The sequence below is a fragment of the Choristoneura fumiferana genome, chromosome 3 (genome assembly GCF_025370935.1).
Source record: "Choristoneura fumiferana chromosome 3, NRCan_CFum_1, whole genome shotgun sequence".
In the NCBI taxonomy this organism is placed as follows: Eukaryota; Metazoa; Arthropoda; class Insecta; order Lepidoptera; family Tortricidae; genus Choristoneura; species Choristoneura fumiferana.
The window spans coordinates 16466697-16493007 of NC_133474.1; the positions used below are offsets into that span (position 1 = coordinate 16466697).

Sequence of the window (26311 nt, forward strand, 5' to 3'; positions counted from 1 at the left end):
GAAACGAGACAAATTATTTATTAGACAGGTGTCGGAGATAAATGAACTTGATGTCTTTCACGTAAGAATTAGATTCGCGCTGTCCTCGTTTCTCTACCATAATATTTCTGTTTAGAGATTATTTTACACAAGACATTGGCAAAATTGTAGTCTATTGGACAGAGCCAAATACTTAAAAAAAAAAACTACCAACTCACGAGTTTCCCTAGGTCCTTTCTACAGGCTCATAGTGGAAGAATAATGGTCTCATCAATCTTCTCCCTACACGTATTATGTATTATATAGCTCTTTCTCTTGTTGCCTATATTTAAAATCTACGATTATACTAAAAAGTACATATATAATAAACCATTACCCACTGGCTTTAACAGCTCTAAGGTCCAAACCATTAAAACTGAAACATTCCAGGCTCCTGCACAGACCTATTATCGAGATAGGTCTATGGTCTCCTGGCGTCCTGGCGGAGTTATCTACAGTTAGCCACGGTAACCAAAAAAGTGGCGAATGACGAATTGGTTAGCTAGATCCTAAAATTAAATACTACGAAGTTTTTAAATAAACTATATTTACATACATATACATTAGCAAACACGTTTATTACATAATTTATGGATGTACAGCAATACCACACCTTGTTTTGTAAATTAATTTACATAATTAAAAATTAAATACACACTTCATTTCGTACTGTATAAAGTAATGCTGTCATTCTCAAATTTCATTACGAGAAACCATAATTATAATATACTTAGCATAGGTTCTAGGTACCTACTTAGAATTTTACGAAATTAAACTTACTTAAAATTAAATGTAAGTAACTGCATTAAATTAATAGATGTGGAAGTTCAATTCTTCAGTAAAAAATATATGAATAAAAATGCCAGCGCTATAAATGTAATAATTGTTTAAAAGTCAAGTTGGAATGCGAGACAATCTTGTTTGGCAGATATATTTTAAATTGAAGCATACTATTAGTAACTATTTAAGACATGTCAAATATGGGTACTTTAGAAGATTTTTCGAATAAATTGCCAGGACCTTACGTTACAAAAATATTTATAGTTACAATGCATAATTATATTCGTTGATCCTTTTGACAAATGCATAATCCATAAGCCATATCTTGAATTATTCTATTACAAGAATTAAACTATTTGGGGATATTATGGTTTTTCTTAAATTGGTAGTTAGTTTCTACTTCTTAAAGTTTTTTTGAGCTGTTAAATGCTCAAAATTGATCCTCGTGGCGGCAGCTAATCACCTACCAAAGGGCTAATGTTTAAATATTTATTTTTTCCATGAAGATACATATTTTGCGACAAAAATTTTATGCAAGCACATTTTATGATATTGAAACAGACTAGGGTAGTTACCATGTTCTTGGTACACCACCAATAATTGACACCAAGGCAACATAGTGAAAATCCGTCAAAAAATATGGAAATAAAAGTGCCATAATTATAGGACCTTAACCTACTAAGAGTTGTAGGTAGATAATAACAATGTAGAAAACGAGGTTAACACTTTTAACTTAAACTAAGTAGGTATTCGTTTACTAATTAGATTGTTGGTACGTATTTGGAAGTTAATTCGAGCAGCGGATATGTACGAATATTTTTAAGGCGTTATAACACTGATGATAACTAGATAACAACAAGGGAAGGCTAAATAGCTTATAGAGACATAGTTTATATATGATGCGTAAGATACCTACTAACAATACGCAATGCCTACAGCATTAGGAATGTTACAATACTCTGTATAATACTCCCAAATTGCTAATTAGGTATTAGTATAGATGTTAATATTCCCATCGGCCATGAATGTCACTACGAGATTTACTGCGAGAACGTTATATCGTGGGCCAGGAATCAAATGGTTCGACTATACCGTGCCGTCACTTCGTGTTTGAAATTGTGTATAAATTAACAGAAGGAATACGATGACAAATATTTGACCTACTTACACTTAAAATGTAGAACCTACTCCTGCTCATCAGACTTATTTAAACTAGATGAGCGAAAGCACCAACTTCTCACGCGCAATAAATAAGCTGCCATTCTCCTTATCGATTCACGAGTCAATATCTACTTAGTTGTTTCCAGCCGTACTGAATGTGTACCAGCTTGACCACGATTACGTATCCTCTGTTCATTGCGTGCTGCGAGCTAACCATTGCAATGTGAGACGAACGTCTCGGCGCATAATGAATGGAGAAAACTCGCTGCCTACGGTTTGAGAGACTGATTATTCGCAGTAGTTCCTTTGGCTGTTCCTTTGAAGGAACTATTAAGTTTTTTTTTCACACTAGTGCCTTCACCAGCGATGAAGCAAGAACTGCGTTAATTTTTTCGTTCTTGTTCCTTTGCAATTTCTGAAGGCACTACTGCGAAAGGAACAAATGTGAAGAAATAAACGCAGTTCTTTCTTCAACTCTGGTGAAGGAACTGGTGCGACAAAAAAACGCAATAGTTCCTTCGAAAGAACAGCCAAAGGATCTACCGCGAATAATTCTGAGAGACAAAGTTGTGGATACTTGGTTGTACCTACCCGCGTTGAGCAAGAAAGTAGTAGATAAATATGTGCTACCCTGGCCTAAACGTTGCAACTTATTCTTAATTGTTCTAAAAGCCTGTCGTTTGACAGAATTGTTCTGTCTAAAATGTTTTTACCGAATATTCGTTTTCCCGAAAATACTTCTGATGAAATCGTTTTTATACATTATTTCATTGAAGCTTGTCTAGTGAACACTACTCTTGCTTGTCTTGTTGTCCACGTCACTGTTAGGGTGCCTTTACAGTGACGCTTTTGCATCTCTGGATCGTTACATAGTTCCGGGCCGCGCTGGCGAGGGCGTCACTGTACCACCCTTAGTGTATGTTTAGGCCCGGTCCGCGAGTTTCCCAGTGATGTTGGCAGCCCGGGTGCGCGCATGCATCATGATGTCAGCGGCGAGATCGTCCACGGTGGTGTAGCGCGAGCGCTGGAAGCTGAATATGTCCGTGATGAACCCCACCGTCTCCGCCTGTAAATTCCGACATATGTCTAAGATCGTTTATTTATCTCCATCTTACAGTAATAATAAAACCGTTTTTCCGGCAACATGGATCCATACAATAAGTACCTCGCAGACTAACATACATTTAATGAATAAAAAAAAAATTGAAACTAATTAGGTGACAAAATAGCGTCACCGTCCCTGACGTCACATTCATCTGCATGGTGCTCCGGAACCGCCAGAATACGAAGTCTTTTGTACTGTGTTACGAAATGGTGGTATGGTATAGTTTCATCTTACGGTACTGCTACACGTACTAAGTACTTAAGTTACTAACACGAAAGCATGCTACTAATGAGCAAATTATACCTATTAAATAGCATGTGTGCTTACGACATGCTCGTATTAAGCATGCTTATTAGTGACATGCTAGTTAATTGACCGTCCTGCTATTTTTGAGCATGCTACCTGAGGAAAGTGGGGGTGAAAGGGGGAATGGTAGGAGGTTAGGGTTGTAATGGAGGCTTTCTCAGGAAGCAAAGTGCTTCGCCTGTTGTGTTTTTAAACTTCCGCTATTTTCATTTGCAGTTAAGTCACGGTGAAATTGCAAAAATTTCCTCGACGTTTTGACCACATTTTGCCGTGATGGAAACTATTCGTGACCACGGCCCCTGCAATGAGGTCGAAACGGGTGCGTAATGTACATCCTGAAATTTTCGCTAATTATGCACAACCATCAGATTCGTACCCTTATGTAATTTGTACAGAGCACATGCATTATCGGTGGAATGTGGTGGTGAGATGTCGTTTATTGTAATGTTCTAAGGGGGAAGGCTCAACAGTGGACGTTTTCCGGCTGATGATGATGACACGAATTATCAGGTTGTGCGGCTACAGGTGGTCGAAAGCGGTTACGGAGTGGTGGCCAAGATTGGGTCAAAGAACGGTGGGCAGACCGCCGGCCCGTTGGTCGGATGACACCTGGCAATCGGTTGGTAAACTACCTAGCACTACTGACTAGCACGGGACCGGGCAAAGTGGCGTGAAAATGAAGAGGCCTTTACTCAGCAGTGGCTCGATGTGGGCTAATTTGATTGATTGATTGTATTATTTACCCCCGACGCAAAAAGAGGGGTGTTATAAGTCTGACCGCTATGTGTGTCTGTGTGTCTGTCTGTGGCACCGTAGCTCTTAAACGGGTGAACCGATTTGAATGCAGGTTTTTGTATGAATGGGGGTGTTGAATTATGCATTCCGGGTCGACAATTCGGGCGTACATTAACCGCACGTATCGAAACGCTTTGAGATGCCGCTGACCTGGAAGGCTTGGCAGACGTCGCGCAGCCGCTCGCCGGGCCCCAGGAAGCCCCACACGAGCACGGGCAGCAGGTGCTCCGAGATGGAGTAGAAGTGCGCCATGAACCCCTCCGCGTGCTGCAGGTAGCGCCGCTTCGCCTTTATCACCGACCACACCGCCGTCGTCAGCGCCTGGCCGCAGACAACACAAATACCAGTTACCACACTAACTTAGTCCAACTTATCTATTACTTATATCTCTAACCCTCTATGAAATCTTTGTAAACTTAGGTATTTCAAAATAAATAAATTAATTATTATTTAAAACAACTTATAACCTGCAGGCTCAGGGATGGATCCCGGGTTCATATTACTCAAATATTTATGGACGGTCTACAGCTGTAATAGTATTGGCTTGCCCAACTTTAATGTCACGTTTGACCTTGGTCTGGCAAATCTCAAAAATCAAAAGGGCCACTATTTGTCCCTATCTAGTCTTTACTCTGCGTCGTTCTTTCTTTGGTCTTTTTTTCTTGCTTATTTTTAATCCATTCAGATTTGACATTGACATTTCTCACTGATACTTTGTGCTATGCCGTGTTTAGCGCTGCCTACTCTCACTATACGCCAATTATTTGTGTAACTATATGTAGAATAAATATTATATATTATGTGTATTGTGTAAGTATTACTTATATGTATGGACATATTTTATTTTTAATATTTTCTTTCACCTCTCCTCTCTGTTTGTTTTCGCCACCTACTTTAACCTGTTGTTCTGCCTTGTTTTTTTACTTTTTTTATTTCACCGTATTGATTTGTGATGATGAATAATGAATATTAGTTATTTATTGTGTTATTGTATTGTACTCACGCTCTCCTTGAACCCGTCGGAAAGCCAGCGGTTGCGTACGACGGCCAGCACGGAGGAGGGCGGCGCCGCCAGGTCCTCGAACGCGTCCAACAGGATGTAATCCAACACTACGTCATAGAACGACAGCACCTGATACCAACATAGTCCAGAAATAATATACAAAAAAAACAGCTGAGTGCTTGTATTACTTGCACCCGGAAAATTTCCGTTATATACCCCAAAAATAAGTTTGTAGTAGAATAAATAGACAAGCTCTCTGTACCCCTGATCAAAAGCTACGGCCGGCGCTGTGTAACTCCCTCCCCCTAATACCTGTAATGTTTGCAGTTGCTACCGATTGTCATTGCCAATATCGAGCAAAAGTGCCGAGATTTTTTTATTATTATAGGAACCGCTTACTAATTCTATATTATTTGTTTTCCAAGCGGCCAGCTAGAAGTTTTCAAGTTTCTATGTATTGTGGTTCATAAGATATAGTCCTGTGACAAACGAACAGGTCTGTAATAATAAAACTAATAAGAATAAGGTCCCGCTGGGTACCTCTTGATATCATTACGTTGTTATGGAGTCTACAACAGATTCAAGTCATAACGACCAATGTGTGTGTGGCAAAATTAAGTTGAAGATTTGAGATAGACAAAAAAGTGCCAAATTTGCAAACAAAACATTTTTTGGGAGATGAAAAAACACCGCTATTGAAGGTCACAAATTTACCTTAACTCCTTTGCTAGTGAGTTCATTTTCTATCGTAGTCCAATTCGTGGGGTCCGTCGTCCACGTCACCATTTCCTCGTACGCGACTAGAAATTCTTTGGGTTCCTGTAATAAGAAATTTCCCATGTGACTGCATTCAGCCAGACTATAATAACTTTTTAGATCATTATCTAACAAATTATTATAAGCAGCCGACAGTTCGACGCTGGTACAATAAATTTAAAGGGAGAAAGTTTTAAACGCTCTGTAAAAAAACTTGCCAAGGTCTTCCTACAGAATATTTAAAAGTACAGTCAAGTGTAAAAATATGTAAGCAGTAAAGAACAAATCGTGACGCTGTGTTGGATCCGCTTATCGTCGAGTTGTGCGTTATGATTATGGTCTAGCTCTAGTCTAACAGACAGTACAGTCGCCATCAGATATTTCGGAGCGGCCAAGGTGATCAAAAATATCGAAACATGAACTCTAACACCTTAATAATATAGTGCATGTGCCAATATTTTTAAGCACCTTGGCCGCTCCGAAATATCTGATAGCGACTGTACCAGCCACCGCACCCCTACACGTAAAGTGGGGATGCATTTTTTTTGGGGGCATTTTTGTGCGGAGTAAAGAAAGAAAGAATACATTTATTTACATTCACGAAGACACACAAATGTAACATTTTTTTTATATATGAGGGGAAACGAGCATGCGGGTCACGCGACGGGAAGCAATCACCACCGCCCATGGACACCTGTCAACACAAGGGGTATCACAGGTGCGTTGCCGGCCCTTTGAAAGACTGATAGGCTCGTCAAAATTAAAACAAAAAAAAAACAATAAACAGCAAACACAAAAAAAAACAAAAAAGAAAAGTGTGAAAAGTGAAACGAAAGTGATGAAGTGAAGTGAAAGTGAAACGGTGACGGGGTAAACTTGGATAGGTATCTATAAAAAACATTGTAGGTTTATTAACATAATTTTTTGATCCATTTGCACAGCGATAAACGAATTCTTGTAGGGTAAAATGGTTGTGTGGTTGCGGCGGCGTTACCTTGTCGGCATAGAGCAGCAGGTCGGTGAGCACCTGTCGGCCGGCGTCCACGAACCAGGCCCAGTTGGCGGCGCTGCGGAACACGCCCTGCAGCGCCAGCCGCAGCGCGTGCAGCTTGCACAGGAACTCAGAGTCCGACGCGCACTGCAAGACTTCTGTGCGGAGTGTCCTGCGATACATACACTACAGATGTATTCAATGATATTCTAACGGATAACTCACGTTCACAATAGAGTTTAGCTCGACATGTTTCGGGCTATTTCATAGCCCTTATAGAAGCAACGCGACTCAGCGGCTGCCGCAACACGCGCGCTGCGCGCGACCGCTCTGCTAGCGCGATTACCCGTCGAAACTAACACCGGCGCACAACTACCCGCATTTTCATTGCCACTGTCAAATGTAGGGTAGCACACAACACTAACACACACATCACTCTGTAAAGGCACGTTCACACCAACCGATGACGCAGCACGAGTATTTAATACTGTTTTCCGACTCGGGGGTTCCGAACCGACCAACCACAATCCCATTTAAAATACAGATGTAGTTAATTAATAATCCGTTTCCATTGTGAAAATTCGGAACACACGACTACTTTCAAATGCTGCCTACGTGTCTATGAATTATTTGTATCAAACAAATAGGATAAGTACTTCATTATTAGTTACACAGGTCAAACCACGATTTTGAAGTACAAGTGACGAGCACTCGTACGTTTATTAGTTACACAGGTCAAACCACGATTTTGAAGTACAAGTGACGAGCACTCGTACGTTTACCTTACATGGCTTGGAGTACAACTCTACCCTCCATCAAATTAGACAGTTTTAGACATGGCAATCTCTAGACAAGGGTATCTGTAGGCATTACAGTGAGATATAATAACCCCACCCACCCCCAGGTAGAGAATGTAGTGTAAACTAAAATCGAATAAAAATCTTAACGTAGGTGTTTCTTCTGCGAGATTTTCCTCTAAATCAATACTTTGTTAATGTCATGATCCCATACACTCACCTATATGGAATCCCGATTTCTAATTGTTTAACGCCTAATTGATAAAGTTCTAAGTGTTCTACTTCTGGTAGATCATCTTTGAAGTCATCAAAGTCCCTCAAGTCTGCTACCTGAAAACATAATTTGAAAATTATTAAGATAAAAAAGAGCATTAATTACTAGTGCTAATAAATATAAGCAAGTAAACGGCGGTAAGTCGAACCTGCAATACAATATTTTTCTTCAGAATCCTACTAATTTTATGAATTATATAACCCCGAACAAAACCCGATTTAATTCATAAAAATAGTAATGACCGCGATATATAGTCTAAAATGTTGTTATATTATATTATAATCCTACTAATATTATAAATGGGAAAGTGTGTGTGTGCGTTATTTTTCGTAGGTCCATATCAATAAACTATAAACATTACTTTGCTCACCCGCAACCTGATGATAGCTATGTCTATGCAACAAATGTGTGTTCATGCAGCTCCTTCATCTCTACACTGTGTGTTGTTAGACTAGTGTGAAATATTTGTTTGTGGAAGAGGATGAGTAAAGTAACTGCCCTGCTACAACTACGATAGACAGTGCGGCAAGCATTTCCTCTGTTCATTGCGTGTGTTGCCAGGTCAACACTGTGCGACTCACCCACGCATTGACCACAGAAAACATTCACCGCGTGTCATCGTGTCCCGTATATCAAAAGCCTCCCTCTGAGGTATGAGTGTGTAGTGACCTGGTCCTCAGCAGAGGCGAAGGACTCCGCGCTGGAGTGGTGGTCGCGGCGCGTGTGCTCGGAGCCGGTGTGCGTGGACAGCAGCCGCGAGCGGCGGCCGACGCCCGAGCCCGCGTCGCCGCCGCCGCCGCCGCCGCTCTCCGACCGAAACAGCACCGAGCGCTGGTCCAGGAATAGCAGCTCGCAACGCTCCTGGAACCACGGATAGGCACAGGAGCCGTCTTAGAGCGTGCCGGGCCCTTGGGCACCAAAGAATATGGGCCCCATTGGAAATATTAATGTGAATGTCATTGGCAATAAAGATTAATATGACTGACTCTCGGGGCCCAGGTGAGGTCAGGAGACCTAGGCACGGCGCCCGTATGTTCTTATAGGAAAGACGGTAGGTACTGAAAGGGCACATATTGGACACGATTTAGCGCCGGGTTTTGAACCGGAGCAATAGTGAATTTGGGTAATTTGCAAAAAATAAAACATTTAATTTCGGCCCGCGGCGCGCACCCCGTTTTGCCCCCTTACATCTGGCCTGGAAACTATTAATCGACAATTCCAAGACACAGCTCCGTACTACTTAGGTATTATGAATATGCAGTTTTAGCAGAATCCTGCTGGCCCTGCTCCTAAGCAAAGTATAGGTACGCAATGTGGAATTTTAGATTGGTAGTCAGTCAGTAGACATATTGAGACAGGCAAAGAAATGAAGACGTTCAAATTTTTATATTGGTTATGCTATAAGAGCTACTTTCATATCAAATTTCTAAGACAACTTGGTGGGGTCAACTATTCATTAAGCTATTTGCTGGCTCGCATGGGAAATGAAGATCAAGCCTTCTCATTCTGAGAGGTCTGTAAACCAGCACTGGGACGTATATATGCTGGAAGTAGGAAATGATGAAGACCCTCACCTGCAACAGGTACGCGTTTTGCAGCAGTTCCTGGATCTCGCGGCAGAACTCTGCCTCCTCGGGCGAAGTGAGCGCGAGCGTGCCGGCCACGCCGCCGCGCGCGCCCAGCGAGAACGCTGCCAGCGCGTCCTCCCAGTAGTTGATGCTCGTCTCCAGCGCCTCCATTCCTGCACAAACCATATTTTTTTTAATAAGTATATAAAGAATATACATAGAAACATACCACCACATTCACATTTTCGAATTCAGTGACTGTTTAATTTTTACAAGCTTTTTATCCATTTTCTATTGTTGGATACCTGGACCTGGGTGACTGAGCTTTGTTCTTTTTTTTCTACAACTTATGCTCTGTTTTTCTCGTATCTAAATAAGTACAAAAATAAAAGAAATACTAAAGTAATATCTGACCGGGATTCAATCCCAATGCTGTACCGCTATGCATGTCCAACGCTATACCGCTATAAAGAAAACACACCTTTGACCAGCAGACACCAGAGATAATTGGTTTTTTGGAATCTTTTTGTATTTTTTATTTCAATTCCAAATTTTTACTTTTACGGTCATCCCGTAAAACCTAAATTGAAAATACAAACTGAAATATGGATGCACAGAAAAACCAGAAAAATAAGACCATCACTGGGAATCGAACCCAGGTCCTCGGTATTCCGTACCGCGTGCTATAATCGAGAGATAATGCCATGCTAAATTGATTATTTGTTTGTATGTATGTTGCCATAACAGAACCTGTGCTTACTTTGAGACTAGGTCAATTGGTGTCAAGTGTCCTGTGTGTGATATTAGGTAATTCATTTAACTAAGTATTTTAAGTTCACTTTAGTCACTTTCTTGGTAAACATCTTCTAATATTTTGTTAGTGTATTAAGTACATTACTATTATTATACTCATGCCATTCAGAACAGGTTAATGAAAATCAAAAATATAAACAAAACATTTTAATAATAAGAATCACTGCAGAACAATACCATATTTTCATAATAATAAACTATAATTTAAAATATTTCATTGTCTTGTAAATCCGATAAATTATGTCTATTGTATAAAGGACCAGCCTCAGTATGTTCATTCCTTAAACACATATTTATTTATCAATTTAACTTGAAATAACAAATTTTATTATTACACAAGTAATACCAAACACTGTTACTATCATTAGAAACCTACATGTAACAGGAACATTTGCATTTGGACACTTTAATTAAATGAAACGTGAAAAAAAACTGTACTTTTAAGATTGACTCAACCCACAATAGCATAGCACGAGTTAAATAAACACATGATCTTTTATATCTGGTCCGTTTGAAGTTGGATTGAGTCTCTGCAAATGCATTACAGCTTCCTGTATGCCATTGCTGAGCTCTTGAACATTCCCAGCAACAGATGTTAAAGTGTCAGCTATTCTCTCTTCAAGCATGGATCTGCGTTCCTCCTGGAGCCTCATAATAGATGCCATGGACTCCAAAGCATCAGCCATCCGCTCCTCTGCTGCTATCCTTCTCTCTTCAAGTTCCAAAGCCCATCGTGGAGGGGGTGTTCCAGCTCTTGATTCATCTTCATAAACAAAAACAGTTACATAAGAATTACAAGTGAATTTGGCTTTTGATTTACTAAGTATAAATTTGATATTATTTTAAAATAAAAAAAAAATACATACCACTTGGTGTAGGTTTTTTAGATGAACTTCTGGTTTTGTGAACTTTAGTTGTATTCAACATTGGCTCAAGTTTAACTGTTTCAGGTGAGTGCCGCCCAATGGGGTCACTGTCAGAGTTGTCTGCCAACATGTTTTCTAATTCCTTAATAGGTTTTGATTTAGTCCGGACCAAGTTGCTGCCGCTTAGTGCTAATACCCTAACTTCCAAGTCATTCAGCGGGGCAAACCTACTTGGGCCCCCATAAGGCCCTTCTTCAAACCTTCTCGCGTCATTCGCTTTTTTTCTGCTCTTATGGCGCCACTCAAACCAGTACTGTAAAAGGAGTAAAGGTTAAGTAAATTTGAAGAAAAATATTTATCGAAAATATTGACATCATTTCGTTGCATTTGCATGTACCTTCTTCCATCCTTCAGGAGTCTTGAGTGCCCCGCCGGGCACAGCGTTCAGCTGTTTTGAGAGAACGATCCAAGTTTGCCGGACGTCGTTGTGGGCGCTGGTCATCGTGGAAGCGGCAGTGCCACTGGACGGCAGGCCCATACACATCCCTTTATTCTGTTCCAAAAAATCTATCATGATCTCTAGTTGCTGTCTTGAAATTCTTCGTGGAGGAGCCATTTAGATCACTTTTTTGAATCACTTGCAAGACTCATATAAACTCGTAAGATTTACACACTATTTTAAGTCGATTTTTATTTTAAAACACCTTTATGACTTTTTATTGCCATCGAGAATACATAATTATTGCTTGTTGTTGTTTACATTTCACAAGTCGAAGTTATCATCCCTCTCGCGCGCTATTTTGTTTGACATTAGCTATTTCTTTCACGAATCGTTATTGAAAGAATAATTGAATTGACGATATGTAATGGCGACCTTTCTAGCGTTTGAAGTTTGATTGCAATGAAGTGAGGCCCAATGAGGGCTATCGCGTATGAATTCGCCACTAGAGGCGCTAGTGTAGCGTGAGGTCTCCGAAATGTCAAATCTCATAGTTTTTGGGTGAGCAACGCGGGTTTATTTATAATTAGAATAATTTTGTGAATATTTTGCAATATATGAAATTAATTATGGCAAATATGCGTTCCGGGGCAATGAATGTCTGTGTTTTGAGACAGTTTTGTCTTTCGGAAACTTTTGTCCTCCCTTTTTTTCCGAACAAAACGGGACTTAGCAACACTGTGGTTGCTGGATATTTTTATGGTACGGTTTTAAGGTGTTTTAAATATGATTTTAATCTGAACTTTGTTTTAACGCCCGTAATAACAGACACTGAAAGCCACACTTAAAAACCTCACGCAATAGTGCGCCATCTAGTGAGACAAAAAACGATAGCCCTCATTGGCTTCATTCAAGTCACCAAAATAGATAAGAGTACAAAAATGCACAACATAAAAATAATAAGTAAACTGAGTTTTTTAAAACGCGTTCTAATTTCGACCTTACAATATTACGAAATGCAATTTAATTACTCTAGTAAGTTTAAATTAATGTCGCGTCTAGCGCCATCTAGCGTCGAGTAGCGAAATTATGAACAACTTAGTAAGCGGCAAAGATGTTTTTAGTTTGGGAATAGGTGGCGCTATAATTGAACTGCAGTCAAAATCTCTTCGAGAGGCACAGTTATTTATTATAGTCGTGCTCGAGAAAATTAAAAATCGGTCAAGTGCGAGTCGGTCTCTTACATGAAGGGTTCCGTACCTCCGTACAATGTTTTAAAACAGTTTAGTAATAAGTTTTTGTTCATAATTCTAATACTTACAAGCTTTTTTTGCTAACTGTACCTTTTGCCCCTGTTTACCAAAGTACTAGTCTAGTCTAGACGAATCAACTAGCCCCTAGCAACTGTCGGCTGTCACCTTGCCCGCCTAGCAACGAATAACAACGCCTAGCAACCAAAAAACGCTAAAAAACACGTTTCTTGTATGACGACCCCCTTTAATTTTTAACTTTATTTTATTTTTAGTATTTGTTGTTATAACGGCCCCAGTAATACATAATCTGTGAAAATTTCAAGTGTAGCTATTACGGCTCAACAGATAAAGCCCTGTAACAGACGGACGGACGGACGGACAGACCGATAATACTGGAGTCTCAGTAATAGGGTCCCATCGGAACCCTTTGGTTACGGAACCCTAAAAACGAACGAACATTCACATTGACGTGCTGTTACAGGAGCTGACACAAGGGAAAGAAAGGGAAATTAGAAAGTTATTTTTTTTCCTTCAGGCCTTTGAATAATGTAATGTGTCCCACCTCCAATTACTATGGAGTTATCTTTAAAACTAAAGTTAGTAATTTTTATGCGTCTCGGAGGCGTGGCACCTTTTGACTTGGAGGTGTAACGTATACTGAAATATAAGGCGTGTCACGTCTGAAAAAATGCTTGACTTACGCTTATTGTTCACATATTATTACAAAAGCAGTTTTCCAGATAGGTGGCACCTGCCTGCCCCATGGAAATAGCCTGGCGACGCAGTCAAGTGTCAGCTTACGCGACCGCCCCTTAATTAATTTACCCTCAATTTTATTACTCTGCATAATAATTAATTTAACGTTAAAAGCTGGCTACTAACACCCGCAGTAAATGTAGGTGTATTTTGTGAGAAATATTTTTGGGTCACCCAATAAAAAATTAAAAATACATGGCAACTTTGTTAATCGCAAAAATGTACGGTCAGAAATGGGTAAGTAATACGAGATATAAGAACTTATTATATAATATTCATAATATTTATATACGCTCACTATAAATAAACTCGTTTAGTATAACGTTCACTGGATATAATTAACTAAAAGTATACTTTTAAAATATCTAATTCTGTAAGATATAACGTTGTTTTATATATATAATATCAATTGATATAACGATCAAAGCACATAATGTTCATAACACCTAAGATTTAAAAATTATAATTCATTAAAAACTTTGATGCAAGATAACAATCAAGCAAGCCATTATTTTTTCCCCTCTGTTAAAAAAAACCTAACATCGAAGGCTAAAGCTTAAGGCTTCTGAACCTACCTATCCAAGTCGCTTCTGCCCAGTTTCGTCATGTTCGCTCGCTTCGCTCGCTCGCTGACACATAATTTAACACCTAATGACCGATATACCTAATGTATGTTATGCTTATTTTATGTTAAAAGAAATTAGTCCATATAAATCTTATACAAATTGAAGTTATATAAAATTAACGTTATATAATTTAAGCGTTATACGTTAAAAAAACACACTTTTTGCTCTTATAGCTAACGTTCATTATATCTTGTGAACGTTATTAATATGAAATTAGATATTTTGTAGTTATCTCGTGGGACGCACCCGTCAGAAACAGCTGAATAGTAATACCACTCAAGAGGAGTAACATACTATAGTATGTTTATTCTTCTTTTTAACCCTCCACGCAAAAAGAGGGGTGTTATAAGTTTGACCGCTATGTGTGTCTGTATGTCTGTCTGCGGCACCGTAGCTCTTAAACGGGTGAACCGATTTGAATGCGGTTTTTTGCGGTTTCTTATTTGAAAGTAGAATTTCTAATGATGCTTCTCAGACATGTTTTATCAAAATCGGTTTAGCTGTTTTTGAGTTCTTGAACTTTGAAGTGACAATGTCGGAGGTTTTCCAACTTCTTGTTGGTTAGGTTATTAAAGTCATAATGTAGTTAAATACATGTTGCCAAAGTTATTTGAATTTGGGACCCACTCACCTCTAAGTGCTTGTATAATGCGTTTTTAGGAGGAACGTCATAATTTAAACTTCTTTTATAAGAGCGTCGCAAAATAATTGAAACCAGTGAAAGGAGCCCTATATTAAAATGATTGGGATTCGATTTGTAGCATTCGAACATGGCGGATGTAGACAATATCTAATTTTGCTATTTCTGTTTCTTTGGCTAGTTGAAGTATAATTTTGATAGTGTTTTATGAGGCGATTAACCTTAACAGTGAACAGTGATCACAAAATTCTATATTGCTCTCGTGTCTAGCATTTTTTAATGAGCAAGTGGTCTCCACGTGGTTTCTGGAATTTTACTATCAAGTTGCAAAAACTACAATCACCGTACAACGTGCCTCTCAAAGAGAGTTTACCTTGACATTGGCGAAATTGTCCTATTAATTAGGACAGAAAAGCCATATCTTAAAAGAGAAGAAGAAGAAAATGATTGGAATAGGATTGGAATCTATACTACGAGTACACTGCCCATCTAATAAACGTACGTTGCGATATCTACATGCGGAGGAGGATCTATCCTTTTGACTTCTTTGACTGCTCAGCCACTTCTGTTGTTATAAGTACTTAGGTACAGTAAGCAAGTACTTAGTATTTTTTTCCTTGTTTTAAATTGAGTTACTCAACTTTTTACCAAGAAGCATGGTGATATAATTTAAAGCGTTACTTAAATAGATTTTTTGCACAGCCGCGACGGAATCTCCACGGTCACGAAGTGATTTTAAAACACAAAAACCGGTTGTAGATGACGTCACCCGAAGCCCTGTTAAAGTTAAGCCTTTGAGTTGTTTCATTGCCATGTAGGTACCTAGAAGGTAGTAGTATAGAGTATTTAGAAAATTTGAGAGTATTTGTTTTCTTACATTATTACGCACTTTAAAGCACTTTGTACCTCAGAAGGTTTTCGGCCGGGACGAGATTGACAACCGAACTCGGAAAGTTTTTACAAAATCTTTGAGATAGTTAGTGATATTTTGAAAGAGTATTGAGTAGGTTTTCCTGTGGTTTCCGAGGAGGAACCCCAGGGTTTAAGTAAGTGTAAACAATGTCATATTGCATCAGTTTGTAAGCTCGAGTCCGAATGCATGAAGTGGACACGGGCTTATCCCTTGGGCGATTTCGCGGCGCGGGCCGTCTCTGCCGGCCGGCGCCGCCGCGCTCCGCCGCCGCCAGTCGAGTGGAGACTCCGCACTGCGGCGGTACACTACGAAACGTAACTCTCCTTATCACTTCCTACAATCATTTTAATCCGAAAATCCACTTCGCCAGTCATCCTTCAAAATTGAGGAATCATTATTGGTTATCGAGTGCTTTGGCGAAATATCGCTAGTGTAGTGAGTGATATTCAAAAACCCCGCAATTCAGTGAATTTTCTTAGAGGCTTCTCATCCCGTCCCGCGCTCATTGAGGCTGATTGATATCGAATCAAATTACAGGTAAGGAACTAAAGGAAGACCTCTTGAGCATGATGTTACAACTATTGTGTCTCTATTTTTGGCATGAAGTTTGTTATTTTTAAATTACCGGTTTAAATACGCGCAGTATCACTTTGTACTAGTATCAATTTGTTTTTATTTTCATAGATAAAATACTATATAGTTTTGAGACAGTCTGACCTTTGGCTTTGGCCTGATTTATTTCTAATAATAGATATTAACTTATTATAGCAATTATAGTTGAACTATGGTATAGATTATATATATGTAAATGCACATTTTAGTTTCCGGCACATAAAGTAACAAGTATGTTTAAGTTAGAGCATTGAAGAGGACCTCCTAACACGTTTCTGATAAACCGGTTCGATCGACACACAGTGTTTCGTTAGTGAGACTTATGCAATCGACAAATAAATCGATCTACGATCTAATAAACGGGTATGTGTGTTACACAGCCGCTAGGTCTTTCAGGGCAAGTATTGCAAGTGTAATTGCCGCAGGCATTAGCATTTAGAATGCGTTACATAATAGCAAATAACGTTTAAAAATGAAAGTTTATTATAACAAGGACTTGGTCGAGTCAAGAGCCACCAGTCGCTGCAACATTTCTTGTGTTAGCATCTAAATGTCGGCTTTAAGAACCAGTTTAGGCTACAGTTGTCTAACAACAGCTTAGTATCACCAATAAATTCACTTAATAAAATAGTAGACTTAATATTAAGGCCACCAGATCACATCATCTACATAATAAATAAATAAATTATTATACCTGGTCGTCGATATAATTATAAACAATATAGTTAGAATTAAGTTTATGAACGCCAATATCTCAAATCCTATTTCATCCAGCTAACAAAGGCAAAGTCTTGCATACAACCATATATTTTCCTATACCTGAATTGAGCAAGTCAATGTCATGTCACTATTTGTCGATGGGATGATAAATCGCGACATCAAGATTGCACATTGTATCTTTACTGCAGCTGCGTCCCCACGTGGCTACACTACTCGTACACACACACTCACACACACACACAACAAACGTAATAAATGTAAATAAAAAATCTGGGAAAAAAACATTGGACAGATACAATACCGCGGAACCATTTACATCGGCATGCGATGCGCGTGAGCAATTGTTGATAATCCGATTGTGTCGAAATCCTTGCAGTTTTATGTTCCGGTTGATACATTGCATTATTATAACTACACAAGAAAAGACACAACATAGAATTATTTTGTACCAATACCAATAACGAACGAATACTTCACAGTTCTTGGGGAGCTCGTGTGCCTTTAAATGGACTGACGGGTAAAATTTTTGTGATTAACCTACACTACAGACAGATAAATTCCTACTCGTATTGGCATAAGTTCCTATACGAGTCCTTAGCTAAGACTAAACATGTTATACATTTCTTTGAAAAGGCTATTGACAGTGGCCTTACATTAAGTAGATAAGTAACATAGAAGTATACAGCGTCGAGCAAACTTTACCAATATATCTGAGATATTCTGAATTCAATTAAACATATAAATTTATGTACCTCTGCATTGAAATAACATAGACATTAAATATATGTAGACGACCTCCTTAGCATTAAAAAAATACAATTTCATCTCTTGCGATTAAAGCATAAAACTTGTGAGACCAGAATAAATTAATCCTGAACGATATTAGCAGGGAAACGAACCCGTTTTTATTCTTAGAGTTGAAGGTCAGAGAGCGACATTAGTGAGATGGCGGCGTAACAAAAACAAATAGTAACAGTTCGGTTGTTGAACCACTGTTGGTAATCGGCCAGCCGCTGCCTGCTGCCTGTGTGGCGTTGCCGTTACTGTATTGATCTGCAATCCCATTACCGCCCACACCACGGGGACATAATCCTCCAGTGAAGTAAACAATAACCATCTGATTGACAACCACCACCCGCTATTATTTACTAAGTATCCCCTAAATCCATTCAAACGATGTCAAAAAAAAAAAAATATGTACACTTAGGTACTTACCTACAACTAACCGATGTATCACCATTTTAGTCACACAAGTAACCGTCAACTCAACATCCCATTAGTTAGTTCCATTGCTTGCATTTTGTTTTTACTTTTGTTCTAATTTTAGTATCTTCTAGTTACCGTCTTTACATTAGGAATAAAACAATATCATTTTATCAGCTTCGTATTTTCCTCGATCTCGAAAACGGCTCTAACGATTTCGATGAAATTTGCTATTTGGAGGCTTTCGGGGGAGAACAAATATTTTCTTACGTCTTATATCACGCGCAATAAGATCGGTTATTTCACAACAATCATCGTAAGCTAATTTATTTATAAGCGGTAGTGTACTAAAGGCATAACGTTGGATTTACAAACTGGAGGTATACGGACTGACTTTTTGCCAAGTGTCTTGCGGCGCATTCTTCTTGGCAATGATGGTCTTTCCGAAAGCGCTGGTAGTTTAAAAAAAATGACGTGTAAAAGTGCCCATTGCGGCCTATTTACTGAATAAATCATTTGAATTTGAATTTGAATTCCGGTAAGACAAGACTAACTCCTGTTTCACCATCCATTGATTAAATTTATTTGATGGATAAGTGTGATGCCGTCTGTGTTTGTTTCGTTCTGGAGACGGCATCACATTTATCCATCAAATAAAATTAATCAATGGTTGGTGAAACAGCCCCTTTGTATTGTATTTTAATTAGTTTACGTTTTACCCACTTTTCAAGTTTATGAACTCCGAGCAAAGCACGGCCGCCAAGGTATAGGTACATATTATTATAAATACAAAGCTTACTACAGTAAGTATTTTTAGCCGAATTTACCTCTTCTCCAAAAATATACTTTAATTTGTAGTAACGTAACGACGTTATTTTGAAATTAAACTCGCGGGAACATCATGATATTAGGTAAGTACTTATCTACATTACTAACAGCAAAGTAGGTACGGACGTAATTTCATTATTTAACGCGATACACGAGAGCATCATAATGCCATCAGAGTCTAAATATATCAGATCAAATGGCACTTCCCCTGGCGCGAAGGTGAGTTAGATTACATTCCTCCATCAAATCGGCTCGACTGTGTAGTTGCCTATTTCCGGCTTTCCTGTGCGATTCTGTTAGTATACGTAAGCTGCAATGTATCGAGATGTGCAGAATACCCATCGTGCCATTTCCCCGTCAATGATGATGACCGATGATCCTATGGTCTTTCTGCTCGCGAGCAGATACGTACAAGATTATCTCTATAATGTCAATCAACTAAATTCAATTTCAAAACTTGATTTGAACAAACTCGACATTTGCCAGACATTTTCGTAAAGAAAACTGTATGGAAAACATTTTGTAGGAAATAAGTCCGCATTGCAGCGCCGTAGTGTTAGCTAGCGTATTAATTTATTTCTGTTTAATATTGTCACGCCTGACGTCGTGAATTTACACGCCTGCAAATCCACGGGACCCCAGTTCGGTGTTCTTATTAGGCGGGAGCAGGCCTCGCGGAGACATTTCGCGACGCAATAAATAGGCGCGTTCTCGGCCGGAAAATTGCGTCAATTTTCGGGGCGGGCTTCTCCCCAAAACATAATCAGTTTAATAGCCTCAGCAAGGAAAACTACGAGCTCAAAACTGGTCAAGGGGTTGAAAATTTTAAAGAAAGTTGAATTATATTTCTGGCCTTATTGTTATTCGTTTCGTTTACTAAGAAGAGGCTTTACATGTAAATGTAAAATAATCATGCCTTTAAGGTCCTTGGTAACATGATTATTTAATTAAAAGACCCAACTAAACTAAAGAAAGTGTGTCCTGACTGTTATCTTAAAATAGACCTGGGGTGGCTGACGTCAGTATTCGCCTTTTCTTATGACAATATTTCCCTTAGCTTATGTCATAGTGTACCCGTGACCTCATCGTCGGGGCGGTCTAGGTGAATGTGTTGTTCTTTTGCAATTTCAACGAGGCCGTGTCCTTCCCCTCAGGGAAATGGAGAAAGCTTTTCGTAATTTACCCAGAGCGACAGAACAGCTATGTCATGTTAACTTTAGATATTTACAGTTACAGGTATCCTACTGTTAATTTTTGAATTTCATAATGAGGTTAGGGGCTTGTAGTTTGTATGGCGCGTGTTGCATTTTAATTACATTATTAAGATACGTAACGCAATGTCCGAAGGCGTTGACATAACAATCAGCGAGGTCACGGTACTAACGAAGGGCTTGGGGTCTAGTGAGTGCTTGATAAGGGGCTGTACGGAGGGCGATTCTTGTATTCGTATGCAGCCCGCACGGTGGCGCGATCGATACGCGCCCGCGCGACGACGCCGCCCTCACTCGCGGCCGCGACTTACAAACTCGCAAGTCTCGAAACACGAATAAACTTTATTTGGACAGTAGTGCACGGCACACGTCTCTATGATTTTGAAAGTAATTGCTCAATTTTAAGTAATGCATATTATGAAAATAAAAGTAGAATTGCATTAACTACAATATACACGGTGTTTTTCTAACCGGAATATTTCAGCAAGTAGTTTGACTGAACACGCATGTAAATGTTCATTTGGATTTTTTAATCGTGATTGACTAACGTTTCATACTTACATACATCAATCGATGTTCAAAGTGGACGGCGTCAAAGGCGTGACTAAATTTTAACTGAAAAATTCCGACGAAAACCCTTTACCATCTTACTCAAACCATGCCAACCATGCTTCAACCATGTGCTGTACTCGTATGTAATATTTTGGAACAATTTTGAGACAGCTCTTGTATACATATTCCTAGCATTGCTTCCAAAATGACATAAGGAAGGAAGAACAAATGAAGTTTACGAAATGTTTAATTATTCACAACGTGAGCTTCTTTATCTTTGCGTTGTTTTATCACTTCCATTATCTCGTGCCGTCTAAACTGCAACTCCTATATAATTTTACGGCCATTAACCCGTCCAACTGAAAGTAAGTTAACTGATCACATTGAAACAGGGTACCAGGTACCAGTCAGCAGAGCCCAACGTGTGTAATGAACTGCCACTTGCTGCAGTCTAATCACAGTCCATCGAAGCGTCTAATTTAAAGGAAAAGAGTTCTAGATGACATCATCGGCGACAAGCGTCAATGGTCAAGGGAAAAAAAGGCGGTGTTGACAAGAATATAAACCGCCAGCAGCCGGCATGTGCTGGCGGCCGGTGACCTCGTGGCCGTGATCTTGGCGAAATAAGCGCTAAGATACTCTCGCAACAGTTTAAACATGTGTATTACTAAGTACTTAGTCAAATTTATGCTTTCTATAGAGCCACAAACTGGTTAAATTAATTAAAAGGTGTTGAATTATTGGTCCTTCGGTGTTGTGGTATATTAATTGTTGACTAATAGTTTAATGTACTTCCAATCGCTGTCTGACGGATATTTGGACTAGGGAGAGAGTACAGGGAGGGAGCTACGGCTGGAGGGCGGCACGCCACAACAAATATGCATTGTTCCAGTACATTTCACACAAAACAATACAATACCTAAGTACTTCGTATCAGAGCAGCGTTGTTGTATGAGTCGTCTAAAAATAACTACCAGCAACGATTATGAAAATATTTCATGAATAAACTTGATGCGAATGGCGACCACGTGGAGACATTTTCGGTATCCAAACCACCCACGTACTTTATACTCGGAGGAAAGTATTCTATCTATTGTACTCTATTTATGAAATGTCGTACCGGTTAGAAGGAACACGTTGCGGAGATCTGGGTTGAGATACGAACCTGATGCATTCAACGATTACGGTCGCCTCGGCACATGATTATGCCGTGTAACGTGTATGTTGCTCCGTCATTTGAATTTAAACTGAAGAGTTTATCTTCGAAAAAAAAAAACAATTAAGAATACTCTGCATTAACTTGTTGTGTACCTAGTTACCTTTTTCTGATGCAAACTAATCGCTTGCTTATCCAGTTTAATGAACAGTCAGTGACTTAGTTATTCAGTTAAACGGACGCGAATCAATGAATTTCAATCATGAAATATGCTGCAGGCACTGTGGAAATGTCAAAAGCAAATCAAGCCGTATTGCAAAAACATTGGACCCATTGCGAATAGTTAACTGGTCATTGACTACCCGCATGCATACATATACCGCTGCTTCGACTTAGGTGTAGGTGCACTTGTTCATGTGGTAATGGGTTGGGTACTGACTGTTACACTAAAAGCTTTTGTTATTGCGAAGCATATACATTTTTTGTTGTTTCTCATGAATCATGATGTAAACATCCATACATGGCGTCCCGTTATAAAAAAAATTACTATAATTTTAATTTAGCTTTAGATTGCTTCCAAAGTTGTTAGTTATTAAACTGGATGCAAGTATTTTCATCTCACGAGGTATTTCATGCGTGGCGCGTGGGTACCTGGATGCATTCCCTTAGTAAAGTTTTTTTTCACTGCGGCCATTACTCCCCGTTTCGGACGACCCTTTGGCCGAACAATGATTAGACCGAGGGGAGCGAGATGCAGCTGCTCTTTTATTTTTCCTTGTTGAAACGCTCAAGGAAGTTACTGGGTCGCAAATAGTCGCCGATTTAGCAAACAGACATTGTCCAGGTTCACTGTATTCTTCTTGCACTGAGGATGCTATGATAGGAATGAGTTTGAATAAAGTGAACTAACAAACACTATCGTAACAATTCTAGCTGGCTGGCGCTTCGTCTGATTTCTCGTGCTGACTAACTTTTATGTTTGAAAGCTGTGCCCTGCCGTTTCTCGTAAGCATAAAAAGTGGTCGTGATGCGTCTGCGCTGCCTCCGAGGTTTATGATGCAACGTGAAACGTCGCGTCGAGTCGAGAAACGCAATGTGGTTTCCATTCTCAAAGCGCGCAACTTTTTCCGCAGGCGCCAGGCAGCAGAGCATCTCCCGTCACGGCAGCAGCTATAGTTTCTATCTCATGAATAGTGCTTATTTCCTGATCCATGTACATGACCGATTACAGTATACCTGTTACTAATATGCTGTCGGTAAATATTGCGCCGAGGAGTAAGTACCTGTATACTGCATTCTCTTTCAAAACTCCTAAAATATAACATCTATCGCAGCAAACAACATACATACATCTACTAAATTTCCATGACGTGTTAGTTAAATGGATGTTAAAGTATCTGAAATTATTTTATTACATTGAAATATAAAACGAACTACATCAAAGAATATCAAAGTTTTTATTTCATTAAGCTAGGAGTCTTAGCGTTGGCAAGCGTTTGAGTTACCAACAAGGACTTACACTTAATCTGTTCTAGGAGTTGTAAACTGCTTATGCAAATAGAAAGTGCAGTTGGCTATAATAGAAACATGGCATATCAGAACGACGAAAGCATGCTGGGTCCTATTTGTAATGACGTGATCTGACTGTTATATCATTTTTAAATTAATACAAAGTTCTTTATCGCAAGTTATCGTAATAATAATTAAAGTTTATTTCAGACTCTACTTAGTATAGTAGGGTCTTAGCGGAACTTCGTCTCCGCCTTCGTTACTGCGAAACTCCTGCGAGAAATCTGTATTTTTTTTGCAGTTGTTACGGAGGTATAAGTATGTAGTAATGTACATATATATCTACTTGTAATAATAAAAATTTGATTTCTATTACTTTTATAAATTATGACTTAAAGGAGCTCGGATACATTCAAAACTGTGGACGATTCTTCAATATTTTATTTATGTATGAAGTAATTTTCTTTTAACTTTATATTATTTTGTATGAAAAAATAAATGTTCAATAAATCGCTAGTATCAGCGATCAAGAAACAAAAGCGGTCCTAAAGAAACATTAACAAAGGTTCGAGAACTAAGAATAGGCTTGTTACAAAATCTAATAGGATATGAGCGAGGAAGAGCCGCTATTAAGCCGTCTCAACTCAACTGCACATAATGAAGCTTGGTAAAATTAATTACTTACATTGAGCCAACAAGTTAGAATCGCGGTCACAGCGAGGAAATTAAATGAACACGCGCAGACGCCTCTCGATGGACTTTTCTTATTAGAATGCAGATACGGACGGTGTAACGCATGATGCTCTAACAAGAAAACCATATTTACCAGTGAATACTTTACATGTTCACTTGCAAACCAAACCAATTCATCAATCTCAACGACGACTTCGAATAATAAACAGCTTTTCGACAGTTTCCAACGTTTTGTTGACAAGTGGTTGCTGCGTGGTCTGGTAGTCACTGAGTGGAACGAAACTATGTGCTTTAGAAAGAAAAAGTCTATTTGTAACGTAAAGAACAAAAAAACAAGAATGAACTTTAGGTAGCTCGCCTTTTTTAAAACAGAAATATTAAACCTACTTCAAATGTGAATAAAATTGTAATATCTGAACGAACTGACTTTGCTATGATTTATGTTTTGATTTCGATTTTAATCAGGGACCACCTCAAAAGTCTACCCATTAAAAAAACAAATTTAGCACAGTTTTACTACTGACTGGTGTTATTGGTGAGGATATCCTCTTTTTGTAAAGTCGGTTGAAAAGAACTAAGAAAAACCAAATAAAGATAGCGATAAAGAAAATTAAGTAATTTTATAATATAAATATCGTCTGAATCGCGAGTAGTTTAACAATGTCGCGCAAGTATCGGGCATCGCGGACATCCGGCGCGTGCGCAGTGCACCTTGTATCGCCTAATTGACGCGTGCCGACAACACCACACGTGGTTGAGTACGCATATAAACAACTATCTTTATGACTCGTTTATTGTCATTACTGGTTAAATATGGGAGGAAATGTTAATGGTTGTTAACACTTAATGAAGTGCTTCTACGACCTGTTCCCCGCTACTGAAGGACCATAACTTAACCATTTAGTGCCACGCTGTTGGGGGCTCTTATGTCACAAAACTGAGTTTGTACGTGCACTATACTGTGATACTTTCACATTGGATCACGGCACGGCGTTCCCAAATCCACAATGACCGTTCATAATTGGCTCGTAAAACGCGGTCGACAATGGAACCCGCACCTCGCCGTCCGGCTCTCACCGGCTATAATTTAATATCCGCCCAAAGCCCGAAAATAATCCTATTTCCTCAGTAAAGCCCTTGACAGTGCCGGGTTAGTTTCAGTACTCGAAATACTTCATACTCAAAAGAATATTTAAGTGCGCAGTTTCATTGCCGAAGTGATTTTCCCTACCTATACTCACTCGTAAGGTTAGGCTGGCTCCTAACTACACATAAGAAACAGGAAACCTTCTCTATCAGTTTAACAGGAAGAAAGATAAAAGAAAGGCTGTCATTTTCATGTACATTTGTTGTTTAACGTGTGTATGTACACAAAGACGATAGCATATCAAAGACAATCAATCCGTAAAGCTAAAGTGTTTGCCTTAACAAGTGGTATGATATTATCGATGAGAATATAACCCGCGGGCAAGCAAGCTTCGTGTCGCGTTTGATGGATATCGTGACGAAAGTGATGCATAGCCTGACATCCGGGAACCGTTATGGAATCGTCAAGAGATGCTACTATCACGGAAGCAGCTGACTATGTAGATAGAAAATTATTCCTTAGAACAACTACTTGTGTAAATTGCTATGAACTTTTTGTTACTATTATAGAATTACTAGCTGTTGCACGCGACTCCGTCCGCGTAGAAGTATGAAAAATAGTTTACGTCGTATTCTCAGATCTACCGAATGTATACAAAAAATGTCATATATCGGTCAAGCCGTTTCGGAGGAGTTTGGTCACAAACACTGACATGAGAATTTTATATATTAGATAATCATAGGTACCTATTTACATGACGTACTTTAGAAATTATGCGATTGACAGATATCTAGGTAGTTTATTAAATCAATATTTTTGCCATGGAATAGCACAAAATATTGATTTAATATATTGATATATTAGCTTTGCACAGTCAAGG

General features: G+C 39.0%; 3 protein-coding genes across 3 annotated transcripts in view; 1 reads left to right on the plus strand and 2 right to left on the minus strand.

Moving 5' to 3' along the window:
- Positions 1–545: 545 nt before the first annotated feature.
- The window catches only part of Miga (mitoguardin), a 66479-nt gene continuing 40713 nt past the window's right edge, over positions 546–26311 (minus strand). Inside the window, exons 4-11 of the mRNA XM_074085941.1 lie at positions 9561–9727; positions 8656–8847; positions 7933–8042; positions 6919–7087; positions 5883–5987; positions 5169–5297; positions 4316–4486; positions 546–3025 (exon numbers count right to left, since the gene is read on the minus strand). Coding sequence (XP_073942042.1) covers positions 2882–3025; positions 4316–4486; positions 5169–5297; positions 5883–5987; positions 6919–7087; positions 7933–8042; positions 8656–8847; positions 9561–9727 — 1187 coding nt within the window. The 3' untranslated portion in view covers positions 546–2881. The remainder of the gene's footprint in view (positions 3026–4315; positions 4487–5168; positions 5298–5882; positions 5988–6918; positions 7088–7932; positions 8043–8655; positions 8848–9560; positions 9728–26311) is intronic.
- Positions 10500–12563, minus strand: LOC141426782 (uncharacterized). The gene is made up of 3 exons (XM_074085953.1): positions 11631–12563; positions 11234–11546; positions 10500–11130 (listed from the first exon to the last, which is right to left on the minus strand). Exons 1-3 carry the CDS (start codon positions 11847–11849, stop codon positions 10844–10846), a joined length of 819 nt encoding a protein of 272 aa, XP_073942054.1. The 5' UTR covers positions 11850–12563; the 3' UTR covers positions 10500–10843.
- Positions 16115–26311, plus strand: part of uzip (beta-pore-forming protein unzipped) — a 36341-nt gene continuing 26144 nt past the window's right edge. Inside the window, exon 1 of the mRNA XM_074085952.1 lies at positions 16115–16397. The gene's annotated coding sequence lies outside the window, so the exon portion shown is untranslated. The remainder of the gene's footprint in view (positions 16398–26311) is intronic.

Excerpts from the sequence above, each read along its gene's own strand:
- LOC141426782 (XM_074085953.1), bottom strand. The coding sequence starts at position 11,849 with ATGGCTCCTCCACGAAGAATTTCAAGACAGCAACTAGAGATCATGATA. Across the intron at positions 11,547-11,630 it reads CTCCTGAAGGATGGAAGAAG|TACTGGTTTGAGTGGCGCCA; the intron begins GTACATGCAAAT and ends CTCCTTTTACAG. Across the intron at positions 11,131-11,233 it reads TAAAAAACCTACACCAAGTG|ATGAATCAAGAGCTGGAACA; the intron begins GTATGTATTTTT and ends TTGTTTATGAAG.